This window comes from Antechinus flavipes, chromosome 2 (genome assembly GCF_016432865.1).
Source record: "Antechinus flavipes isolate AdamAnt ecotype Samford, QLD, Australia chromosome 2, AdamAnt_v2, whole genome shotgun sequence".
Classification (NCBI taxonomy): domain Eukaryota; kingdom Metazoa; phylum Chordata; class Mammalia; order Dasyuromorphia; family Dasyuridae; genus Antechinus; species Antechinus flavipes.
Genome location: NC_067399.1, coordinates 223,792,674 through 223,806,187, shown reverse-complemented (window position 1 = coordinate 223,806,187; position 13,514 = coordinate 223,792,674). Strand labels below are relative to the sequence as shown.

The 13,514-nt window shown below is 35.4% G+C and overlaps 1 protein-coding gene across 2 annotated transcripts in view; it reads right to left on the bottom strand.

Annotated features, from left to right (window-relative positions):
• Nucleotides 1-13,514, bottom strand: part of RBKS (ribokinase) — a 133,292-nt gene that overhangs the window by 38,718 nt on the left and 81,060 nt on the right. For both annotated transcript variants that reach the window (XM_051976229.1, XM_051976230.1), the window contains exons 5-7: nt 12,626-12,790; nt 10,469-10,560; nt 4,471-4,662 (exon numbers count right to left, since the gene is read on the bottom strand). In XM_051976229.1, coding sequence (XP_051832189.1) covers nt 4,471-4,662; nt 10,469-10,560; nt 12,626-12,790 — 449 coding nt within the window. The remainder of the gene's footprint in view (nt 1-4,470; nt 4,663-10,468; nt 10,561-12,625; nt 12,791-13,514) is intronic.

Here is a 13,514-nt window from a genome sequence, read left to right as displayed (position 1 = left end):
TAATACTTTTCACATGTATATAGACTATTAATGAAAATTGGCTCTTATTCAGTGAGGTCTGAAACAGAGAGGACAAAGTTCCCGGCCTGCAGATTTGTGAAGGGACAGATTGAGGACATGAGCTTCCTGCCATTATGAGGTTAAGCATCAGAAAACACAAAAAAGAATTAGAAAACAGACACATCTGTCAAGTCTCCCAAATTGAGCTGGGGACATCTGTAGTTATTGCCACCATTTCCTTCCAGCACAACTTGAGAAAAAAAAAGGAGGCAAAAATAGAAATGGTACACTCAACTATTAGCATTTGAGGCAAAATTGAATATAGCAACCTGCAGAATTACTGACGTAGGACAAGAAATGATTTTCATAGGGCAGATAGCTTAAATGGACGTTGTGCAACTAACTAAAGATGTTCCTATCACCCATATCATACACATCCACTTGCAAATATAAGAAAGAAGATTAAAAAAAAAAATTGAGACTAACTACAGTCTTATCAAAGAGATAAAAGACATCTTCACTGGAATTTCTCACTTAACCATAAAAATTATCCTATCCATGTTAGACTTTAAAAGAAGCAAACTAATTAATTGGGGGCTGTTATATGGCACAGTGTACAGAGTGACAGACCTGGATTTAGGAAGACTCAGCTCTGTGAATTCAAATCTGATCTTATTAGCTATGTGATTCTATACAAGTCACTTAATACTGTTTGCCTCAGTTTCCTCATCTGTAAAATGAGCTGGAGGAGGAAAGAGCAAATCACTCAGTATCTTTATCAAGAAAACTTCAAATGGGATCACAAAGACTTGGATGCAAGTAAAAAAATGACTAACAACAAACGATTAGTTAAGTACAGAATAGGCAAGAATTTTAACAATGAAAGTGACTAATGTGAGCAGCAAATAAATCATAATGCTGGCAGTACAGAGAAGCATGAGATTACAAGCCAAGAAACAAACTTTGCTTGCTATTGGTGTCCCTTCTACTCTACACATATGCTGCTGCACCCCCCATCCCCAAGTTGAGAATTCATTCAGTTATGCAGATGCTTTATTATAACAGTATCTGTCAAATAAAATATTTGCTAGACTGTCCTAGATTAAACATTAGCAGTACTGAAATGACTTCTGGAAAAATCGCAGCTTGAAAAATGGTGATACATTAGACTCTTACTTGAAGATATTGCTGATGTTATATTTTAAAAATAATAATGTAATACAATAGCATGGCAGTGCATAACTTCATTTGGCATCTCGTGTGAAAGCTACCTGAGCACATAATAGGAAAAAATATATGTGTTAATTCTATGCAGGTTAATAGTTCACTTACTCATTTAATAAATATTTTAAAGATATTTTTTTTGGGGGGTATCAAAAAGATGTTTAAGAAACTGTCCCTGCCCTCTCTGAAGTTATATTTTACTAGCAGCGATGACATAAGTAACTATAATATTACACTCTAATTGGTATTGCATGATTGGGCAAATGATAATTGTTACAGCAGGTGAAAGGAGGGAAGGAGTACTTCTGGTAAACAAAAGTGGCAGTGGAGCATCCCTTGAGAGATGAACAGAATTTCAACAGGTAGGGATGGGAAGAATAAAATTCTAGGCAGAAAAGATGACATGAACAAACAAGTATTTATAAAACTTTTAAATAAATAGAATATGGAAATATATACATGTATATTATATATATAAATAAACAAGAACTTGTATAAATAAGAGATGGTTACTATTTTTGAACTGAGGAGTGACTTGGCTAAAGCAATGTTTTCAGAAGATTAATCTGGCTGCAGTACATAGGATAGATTAGAAAAGGGAAAAGATTAGATAGAGGTAGGAAGATTAATTCACAAGTCTTAAAGAGATGCCCTCTTAAGTAATTCAGTCACTTGAGGGGAAGGCCATCTCTTCTTTAATAACTCTCAGGAGGCTGGTTTCAGTGAAATGGGAATTTTTTAAGCTGGTATTTGGTAGTAGAATTGATGATATCTATGTTACAAGCAGCCACTTAAGCCCTATCCTAGGAGCTTTGAAAAGCCTTTAGATCTTCTGGTTTTGAGAGGTCCTATAGATCTATCTGGCACAGTATTAAAATGGGAGTTAGAACTTGAGGGTTATAAGAGTCACAACAACTTACTGAGGTTTTCCAGGCTCCAGGATAGCAGCAATCCCTTATGCAGTTTCTTTTACCCAAAGCAGGATGTGAGAATACAATGACTGATGATGTTCTTGTTATCTCACTGGCTGCAGAGGTCCTACAGAGATCTATAGTCACTAGGGGACAAGGTTACATGGTTGATTGAATGCTTGCCTTCATCCATCTCAGCCCCATTGCTTCTAGGGCAAAAATGGCCTCTTCTGAAGATCTCACTGAGACAGGTGAGGAGAGATAGTCCCACAAAGATAACTGCCACTACATATAATTCAGGTGGACTTGAAGGGCTTCCCTCATACCACGGACAGGGATAGCCTTGGAAAAAATGACTGGGATCTGCAAAGAACTTCTCCCCCTAATAAAAACAACATGTATCTATCTGTTTAGTGACTATAAATCCTTCAGGTAGCTGAGTGCAAGGGATTGTACCCTGAAAATAGCAGGCATTTAAACAAGCTACTGAGCTGGATGGTATTTAGATTTGCCAAGGATGTTCTAGTGAAGGCTTCATTCACAGGGTTATGGATTATAATATGCTGGCCACATGGTAGATAATATTTAGGCTTCAAGGAGTGGTGGGGTTAGAAGATGTGATACTAAGATTCTACAAAGAAAAATGTTTTCCACATATTATAGATAATTTTATTTATTGACTATAACCATAAAGGAAGTAGTAAAATTGGGAAGGAGAGGAAGGAAGGTTGCCAACTGGTTGTATGAAACACAGGCAACCCATAGCTGTAGTGCCCATATCTTTCATTAGTTAGCAAACATTTATTTCATATTGGACACTATGCTAACTGCTGAGGATACAATGAAAGAAGAAAACATAAGACCTGTCCTCAGAGAGCTCATATTTGATGGGAGAGAAAACAGGCAACAGCTATTTAAAAACAAAATAAACATGGTGATAATCTCTGGGGAAAGATGAAGGGGGGAAAGCAGACTCCTAGAAAGATGTTTGAAAGAGTAATATTTGAGCTGAGTTTTAAGGAAGCTTGGAAGTAGGGTGAGGATGGAGGACAAGGCAGTTAAGGGACACCTAATGCAGAAGGATAAAGAATTAAGATATGGGATATTAAAAAAAAATGAAGAAGAGGAGACAAAAAATGGGAAGGAGAATAACCTTTTGAGCAGGGCTACTAGAATTTAGCATTCACTTTTGAGTTCTCAAACCATTTCACACAAGCTAGAACTATTACTGCAGTGGACAAGCTCTGATGTGGTGTACAATGTTTTTATAAAAGGTCAAGGGTAGCTGTTAAGCATAACAAATGTTTTCTGAAATACCCATCAAGATGAGAAAGGAGAACATAGCCCCACTTGTCCAGGACTGGCTCCAAAAGCAGGCTGACATCCCAATCATTCTGCCAGCTGATGATAAAACAATCATGCTGACAAGGCAGTCAGAAAGAAGGAATGTGTCTTCTTTTGCCACCGATGGAATAGAAGGCATTTTTGAAGGCACTGAACTATAAGGTAACGTACAGAGGAATCTCCATTATTAAAAAAATTACAGAAAAAAAAAAAAACTTGATGAATACTTGCTGAAGTAACTTGGTACAAATACTGTAACATTTTCTAGAAGGATTTCCTCAAACTGTTGGCTTTTTCTAAGCCACCATTATTTCTCAGCTAAAAAAATGGGATTTTATAGGCTGTATCATAGAGGAACTCCTTTGATCACGTTCCCCTTCTATTATGAGCTGAAAAAGATGCACTGTTTTGTTCCTACAACTAGAAGACATCTGAGCAAAGTAATTTAATGCCTCATTGGGTCCTAGATGTAACCATGAGTCCCCAAAAGTTATTTCAGGAAAGTATGAGTTAGATTTTCAGCACAGAACCAGTGATTGACTATCTGTTGTCTGAGGCTTGGATTAGCTTATCACTTTTAGAATATCTACTAGTTGATTAAGGGTTCAGCCAAGGCAACTCATGAAGCAAAAATACAAAATAACTTTCAGTCCTTATAATCAAAGCTTCCAAGTCTTTTCTTTCCCATTATTTTTGGTGATGAAGCATATCTTTTATTTTTTTTAAATTTCTAAGAATTCTATGAGAGCTAGAAAATGTATTTTAAAAATTTCTTTTCACAAATTTACCAATTTATAAGTTTTTATTATAAAACAAATATTTGGAGAGCTGTAAAGAAGGATTTGGTTGGATCACTGGATTGGAATCTAAAGCTTTTAATTTGGTCAGTAGTCCTGCTATTCTACTTCATTGGCTTCCTAGGCCTTCATATTTTCACTCTAAGATTTTCCCAAAGTGCTTAAAAAAAGTTTGCTGAAGTCCTAAAACATACCGTAGTATCCACAGGTTTGATGACCTTCTGTGTGGGAATATGCTTTGGGCCAGGTTCTTCGGCTGATACAAACACACATCCTTCAGCACCTAGGGTAATGATTACTATCTTGCAACCCCTTTCGATCAGCACTGATCCAGCCTTTCCAGCTGCTGCAGGGCTACTAATTGTAAGCCCAGTTAAAATTTCAGCCTAGAAATCAAATGGTAAAGTCATTAATAAATAATTTGTGCCAATTTACTTGAAGTTGTTTTATGAGAAATATGTTTTTATTCTTTTAAATTAATTTGATTTTGAGACTCCTGATGAAAGTAAAATGGTGATGACACTGAAATTAGATATTATAGGTGAGAACAAATGACATTTATGTAGAGCTTTCAAAGTTTTGCAAAATATTTTATATGCATATCATAATAGCAACAGTTGATAATTATGTAGCATTTTAAAGTACTTTGGTGCCCCCAAAATTTTAGTAATTTTAAGTTTTAATAGCTTAAGGCTTTTGAAATATATCTTCTTATTAGAATCTTACAACTCTGTGATATTAATAGATACTATAGATATTATTATCCCCTTTTTATAGATGATGAAACCGAGAAGTAGAGAAGTTAAATGATCTGACCCAGGTCATATAGCCAGTAAGTATCAGATGGGATGGGCACCCAGTTATTCCTATGTTATATGGGTGATTACTTATATGGAATAGGAAGTTGTACTAGACGATTTCTAGTATTTTCCAACTCTAAAATCACATGATTCCATGAGGACTAGATGCTTGTAGTTTACCAAATGAATTATTCGGATTTCAGTAAACATGCTTATTGGGATGGGGAAGAGATTTCTTTTAAGAGCATTTCAATTTTTATGGAAAATTATAAGAGGAAAAACCATGACTGGAGGACTGAGGATGGGAGGGAGGAAATTTCCATTTACAAGTATGGAGAAGCAATATAGCTTCTTGGTCAGGGCATTGCTGTAGGTATGGTAGTCTCACATAGACAGGGTATGGCAGTCAAACATTTAATCTAAGCCTCCAACTTTTAACTAGGGTTTTAAAATATTCCCAGTATATAAGGAAGAAACTCAATCCCAAGTTAGGTACCAGGAAGATTCAAGAATACAGTTCTGGTATTGGATTCGCACCTAATGATTTTTGAAAAAATACTACTTAACTATTTATAAAGCTAGAATAGCATGTAGGGTGAAAGATCCTCCTGTGAAATTTCCTTTAAAAATCAGCCAACAAGTACTTATTAAGCACCTACTAATGGCTTACATCCAGAGGCATCATCCTTTTCTCCCATCTCCAGATTGGAGCTGTGAAACTCCTTTTCTGTCTTATTGGAGTGGTTTTTGCTTAGGCAGTAACAGCAGTCACTGAGTTCATACCATAATAATGTGAATTCATACATTCAAGCTGTTTCTAGGATTTGGTTTTTAAAACCAATAGGAACATAGCAAGGAACAAAAGCCTATCTATGGTCCACAAGTATGTATGAACACTTAGAGATGAGGATAGACACAGAAATACTGAATGTAGGTGGAATTGGAGAGAAACCTGAATATGTATGATATCTTTATAGTGGAACATGTAAACCTAGAAGCTGATGACAGATGCAAAGACAGAACTTCAGGAAGACAAAGAGGAAAGGAATTGTGGTAGGTAGAAAAGAAGATAAAGATATTTGGTCCTACTGTGGCCTAGACAGAATCTAGAAGTTTGTGCAGGCCCCAAAATTAGAATTGGCATGTCAGGGAACTTCAGTACAATGAGGAACAACAATGAGGAACATTTTAGATGTTGAAAATCCAAAGTGTCATATGACTACAAGTCTAGAGGGAAGGTATTTTCCAAAGAGGAAAAGTAGGCAATTTAATGGTGTTGGGAAGAGGGGAGGGAATAAGAAATGGTAAAAACTTTAAAATAAGCAGAGATGAAGCATCTGCTTCTGATAAGTAAAAAGAGGTGATGTGATCCTAAAAGGGTACAGGGAATGAAGGTGTTCATCATTGAGCCTCATGGTTACTAGTAAGACTGGTGCCAACTTAGAATCATGGGTAAAGAAAATGATCTTTCCTAAAAAGTAGAACTGGATTTATCATAGAGTTAAATCATCTGGTTCAAGCAAGTTCAATGAAAAACAGAATTAGGTCCAAAATTATTTCTTTGGCTTCCTTCCAAGATTCTTATCACTTCGAAAGCAATTATTTTCGCTCAGAATGAAGCCTATTCCTATATACTTCTTTGATACCTCTCTTTACTGGGAGATGAAATTGTAAATTTATAGGGAAGAATTATAAATCAAATATTTATTAAGCACCTCAGGCATACTAAGTATTTATTAAACTCATACAAGCTTCTCTGCTAATAAGAGAAGAAAAAAAATTTGAAAGACTTAAGAGTAGGTAATGAGGAAATAAAATTATTGCTCTTTGCAGATAATATGATGTTATATTTAGAGAATCTAGAGAAAGAGAAATCCCACTTAAAATAACTATAGACAATATAAAATATTTGGGAATCAATCTGTCAAGACAAACCAGGAACTATATGAACACAGTAACAAAGTGCTTTTTATATAAACAAAGTTAAATAATGTTGAAAAAATATCAATTGCTCATGGGTAGCCTAAGATAAAAGAATAAAAATGACAGTTTTTGCCTAAATGAATCTACTTAATGCCATACCACTCAAATTGCCAAAAAATTAATTTATAGAACTGGAAAAAACAATAACAAAATTCATCTGGAAGAACAAAAAGTCAAGAATTTCAAGGGAATTAACGAAAAAAAAAAAAGCAAAGGAAGACTGTCTAGCCATATCAGACCTAAACCTATACTATAAAGCAGTGGTCATCAAAATTGTTTGGGGCTAAGAAATGGAGTAGTGAACCAGTAGAATAGATTAGGACAAGACACAATAGAGAACAACTATAATAATCTAGGGTTTGATAAACCTAAATATAAGAATTCACTATCTGACAAAAATTGCTGGGAAAATTAGAAAAAAGTATGGCAGAAACTAGGCACTGACCAACATCTAACATCCTAGATCAAGATAAGGTTAAAAGGATTCATGAATTAGACACAAAGGGTGATGCTATAAACAATTTAGTACAGCAAGAGATAGTCTATCTGTCAGATCTGTAGAAAAGGGGAAATTTATAGAACATTATGAAATATAAAACGAATAATTTTGATTATAACAAATTAAAAAGGTTTTGCACATAAATGTTTGTAGCAGCCCTTTTTGTAGTGGCAAGGAACTGGAAACTGAGTGGATGCCCATTGGTTGGAGAATGGCTGAATAAGTTATGGTATATGAATGTTTTAGAATATTATTGCTCTATAAAAAACGATCAGCAGGATGATTTTAGAAAGGCCTGAAGAAACTTACATGAACTGAGTAGAACTAAGAGAAGATTGTATACAGCAATAACAAGATTAAGGTATGATCAATTCTGAGGGATATGGTTCTTTTCAACAATATGATGATTCAGGCCAATTCTTATAGACTTGTGATGAAGCCATCTACATCTAAAGAGAGGACTGTGGGGACAGAATGTAGATTACAACACAGTATTTTCACCTTTTTTGTTGATGTTTGCTTGCTTTTTTTTCTTTCTCTTTTTTCCCACTTTTTGATCTGATTTTTCTTGTATAGCATGATAATTGTGGAAATATGTATAGAAGAATTGAACATGTTTAACACATATTGAATTACTTGTCTAAGAGAGGAGGTGGGAGAAAAAATTTGGAACCCAAGGTTTTGCAAGGGTGAATGTTGAAAACTATGTATACGTTTTGAAAATAAAAGGCAAAATAAAATAGAATATTAAAAAAAAGTTTTGCACAAACCAAACCAATACAGTCAAGATAGGACGGAAAGCAGAAAGTTGGGAAACAATTTTAATAGTTAGTGTTTCTGATAAAGGCCTCATTTCTAAAATATAGAGAGAATTGGTTCAAATTTATGAGCATACAAGTCATTCCCCAATTGATAAATGGTCAAATGATATGAACAATTTTCAGATGAAGAAATTAAAGCCACTTTTAGTTATATGAAAAAATATTCTAAATCACTATTAGAGAAATGCAAATTAAAAATAACTCTGAGATATCACTTCACACCGCTCAGATTGGCTAAGATGACAAGAAAAGATAATCGGTAAATGTTGGAAGGGATATAGGAAAACTCATTGTTGGTAGAGTTGTGAGTTGATCCAACCATTCTGGAGAACAATTTGGAACTATGCCCAAAGGGCTATCAAACTGTGCATACCCTTTGACCCAGCAGTGTTTCTACTGGATTTATATCCCAAAGAGATCTTAAAAGAGGAAGGGACCCACATGTGCAAAAATGTTTGTGGCAGCCCTTTTCATAGTAGCAAGAAACTGGAAACTGAATGGATGCCCATAAATTGAAGAATGGCTGAATAAATTATGGTATATGAATGTTATGGAATATTGTTCTATAAGAAATGATGAATAAACTGATTTCAGAAAAGCCTGGAAAGAATTAAATGAAATGATGCTGAGTGAAGGGAGTAAAACCAGAACATTGTACATGGCAACAACAATATTATGTGATGATCAACTGTGAGGGAATTGGCTCTTCTCAGTAATATGATGATTCAAGACAATTCCAATAGACTTGGGATGAAAAATGTCATCCTCATCCATAGAGAGAACTATGGAGATGGAATGTGGAACAAAGCAAAGTATTTTCTTTATTTCTTCCTTTTTTTTGTTTGCTTTTTCTTTCTCATGATTTTTTCCCTTTTAGTCTGCTTTTTCTTGTACAACATGACAAATATGAAAATTCATTTAAAAGGAGTGCACATATTTACCCATATCAGATTGCATGCTGTCTTGAAAATGAGGGAGGTAAAGGAAGAAGGGAGAAAAACATTTGGAACCAAAGTCTTCCAAAAATGAATGTTGAAAATTATCTTTACTTGTAGTTGGAAAAATGAAATGCTATTGAGGAAAAAAACAACAACAACCAAGTTTCTCTGCTGGGTGCTGGGGATTCAAATATATAACTAATAGCTTACTAACACTAACACTAAGCTTAACAAGCATTTTTTAAATGCCTGTCTTCTAGGCACTCTTGCCAGGTGCTGTGAATATGAAGACAGAAATGAAGTATTCCCTGTGCTTACATCCTAAAGTAATTTTGAGTATAGGGAACTAGTCTGGGGAGATTATTGTAGGTCTCTCAGAGGTGCCATCTAAGCAGATAAGTTTTGGCAGAGAGTGCTTTGTAGATCTAGGGAAAATCATGAAGATAGTAGATGGAATGTTATATGTAGTGAGCATCAAATAAACTAGACTGATTGAAGAAAGCAGGCTTTAAGGAGAGTGATGTATAATAAGCTTAGAAAGGTAAGCAGCCAGCTGCCAGATTTATGAAGGGCTTTAAAAAACAAACACAAGAGTTTGCTTTTTCTTCTAGAGGCAAAAGGAAGCCAATAGAGCTTTTTGGGTAAGGAAGGAACACAGTCAGGTATCTGTTTTAGAAATGTCAGTTGTGTAGATGTGAAAAGATTGGATTAGAGATGCAATGATTTGGAGGAAAAATAAATAATGAAAGTATGTTTGTATGTAAAGAAATGAATGTAATAGTTCAGGCAATAAGAGATGAAGGTCAAGATGGGTTAGGGAGAGAAGGAAGTGGATTTGAGAAATTTTGTGAAGATAAAACTGGCAAGATTTAGTGACTGGATATCAGAAGTAAGGTAGAGAGAAGAGTCAAGGATAAATTTGGGATTGTGAATTAAAGTGACACAAAGGATGGAACTGGACTCATAACAACTTTGGGAGGTAGGTGTTTTTATTAATCCCCATTCACAACGAAGCCATTCACTTCCAACTTTGCCCAAAGTGATCAAATGTCTAAATGACCACATAGTTCTGCTCTATCCCTGTATTTTATCCCTGAAGAAAAAAGTTTTTCTGGTTGTCATAGAGTGATCAGGCCCTCCTACTTTATTACCTCACTTTCATTGCAGCAGAAAATATCCGACATAGTATAGAACTGTGCATCAAGGTCAGCTGTGGCAGGGGCAGGATTAAACAGGGTCTTCACTGCAACAGAATGAAAAAGTTATGTAGTGGCTGGCATTCAGACACTGTGTATTTTTAAACATATACCAGGAGATACTTTAAAATGGGATTTTTTTTGGTCTGTTTAATTTTTCCATCTTATGGAACACTTGGAGAAACAAGCAATGAGCAAAGGGAATCAGTATTGTATAATCAAGCATTTGGAAATTCAATTCACTCAAGATCATTAAACTTTTTTGAGGAGCCAAATACTATATACTAGGTTCTGGGGATACAAAGCCTGAAGTAAAATACTTCCAAGTCTCTAGGTACAGGGGTCCTCAAACTATGTCCTGCGGGCTAGATGCAGCAGCTGAGGATGTTTATCCCCCTCACCTAGGGCTATGAAGTTTCTTTATTTAAAGGCTCACAAAACAGAGTTTTTGTTTTTACTATAGTGCGAACCTCCAACAGTCTGAGGGACAGTGAACTGACCCCTTCTTTAAAAAGTTTGAGGACCTCTGCTCTAGGAGCTTACAGAAATTAACTCAGGGAATATAACATAGAAAATATAATCTATGGTTATGTGAGGAGGAAAGTGAAGAAAAGCTTCATGAAGAAGGTATCACTTAAACTGATCCTTCAGTGTAATTAAGGAATGTGACAGGAGGGAATGTAATTCTAGCTTGGAGAATGGCTTATGGACATCTAAGAAAGTGGAAGATTGGGTAAAATGCTCAGTGGTCAGACCAGGTCACAGTCCAATTAGTGAAAATAAAGTATGTGAAGGAGAGTGAAGTGAAATAAGGTTACATGAACGTTATCATGCTATGGAAGATGATGGTCTATTTAGGTAATCTCAGAACTACTTGAATGATGTGCTCAAAAAATAGTTTCTTGATGTCAGGTTGCCTCAGGGATCAATCCCTCCATAGCTTTGTGCTTTTTAACCTCTATTTCTAACAATTTGGATGAAGGCTTGGATGAATTGTTTATTAATTGGTGGTAATACAAAGCTAGAAGGAGTAGCTAACACAATGAATAGCAGAATCAGAATCCAAAATAAGTCTCAGTAGACTGGAATGATGGGCCAAATTGAATAAGATATGATAAATTTAGGTCCTAAACTGGAGTTCAAGATATCAACTTTAAAAATACAAGATGTAGGAAATGTTCTTGGACATCAGTTCATCTGGAAAAGACTGGCAAAGGAGAGTTCCCAAGTGGACTGCTGTATAAATCTGACTGGGGTATAGCAGCCAAAAATATTAATATTCTTAGTCTGTATTAAAAGAGGTATAACATTCAGAATAAGAAAAGTCTTAGTTACCTTTTATGTTTTCTTTTCCCTCATTAAAATGAAAGATTCTTGAGGGCAGGAACTGTCTTAGTTGCTTATATTTTTCCAACACTTAATACAGGGCTTAGTACAAAGCATGCAATGATATCTATCTAGAGGAGGTAAAGTACTAATCAAACAAAAATGCCGTACATGAAGTTCCCAAACCCAAAAATATTCCCAAATACACAAAGATAAACTGCATGAAAAATAAAAATTATTTCAAAAAAAAAATCTGAAATTTTGAAAATAAACCTTCTGTTGCAGAAAAGGCTTGGAACTTTTACAGATCCCAATGAGAACGGCTCTAGCTTCTGAAGGTATTTATCAAATGGTGACTGTGCCGTTACCATACACGTTTATGTGACAAGATTCCCTTCCAGATTCTCTGAGCTAAAATAACATCACCAGAAACTGTTTATGTTGGGCTGCTTCAGTGGTGATTCAAGTCAGTCTTGGCATTAGGCCTGGGAACTGGGCTGAAGGTTTGTATTGGGGGACATCTGACATGCTAGTTTTTAGAACTCTATGATTGGTATTGAGCCAGATGGCTCAGTTTTCACCATATTTGTAAAGTTCCCTAACATTTGCTAAAACTAAAAGACAAATGTAAAGCCAAGTGGATATAAGAAGGCACAGTAGTTTGATGTGAAAAATTGTTAAAGAGATCAAAATCAAAATAAAGTTGCCACTTAAAAAAGCTAATTTTAAGTTCGCATGAGAGAAAGAAATGTTTTCATAGAAAGAATGACAAATGTGTAAAATTACCTCCGCTTTTGTGGGCCATTGTCAGGGCTTCTAGAGAAGTAGCTGGAGATATTTCTAGCTGGCAGATAATTACTTTGGCTCTGCTAATGATATCAGCTGCCTTCCTCAGGTCATCAGAATTCAACAGCAAGTTTGCTCCGGCCACGACGACGATAATATTCTGTCCTAGAAAGATATTTCTGGGTGCTTATTTAAGTTACAAAAACAAGCATCACAGAATCTCTGAATTGGAAGGGGCTTCAGAGGATGTCTAGTGTAATTCATCCCTGAATAGGAATCCATGCTACAATGCAATGATAAGCTTTTGTTTCAAGACCTCCAAATGGGAAGAAAACATCCTATTTCCCAAGGTAGTCCATTCCAATTTGGATAGTTCTAATTATTATGAAGCTTTTCTTTACATCAAGTCTACATATGTTTTTTCACAAATTCTACTCACTGATTCTGGTTCTGACCTCCAATAGGGACAAGCAAAGCCAAGTAGAACAAATTTAATCTGCCTTTCAAATCATTTGTTTTGTTCCCCTTAAGTCTTCTCTTTAGGGTAACCATATTCTGTTCCCTCAACCAAGCTTTGTTTGACATGAACTCAAAGCCTGTCACCATTTTGTCTGTCCTCCTCTGGATACTCTCTAGCTCATTAATTTTAAAATAGTTAATGTGGTGCCATTAGTTCACTTGTAGTTTGACCAGGGAAGAGAGTAGTGGAATTATCACCTCCAAATCTGGAAGATGTGCCTCTCTTAAATTGCATTATCTTTCCTATATTCTAACTCTCACAATGGTAATATGTTAAACTTACTAAAGTCCTAAGATTTTTTTTTCAGGTGAACTACAATAGAGTTGCTTATATTAGATTTGTAAAATTGTTTTTTAAACTGAAGTGTAA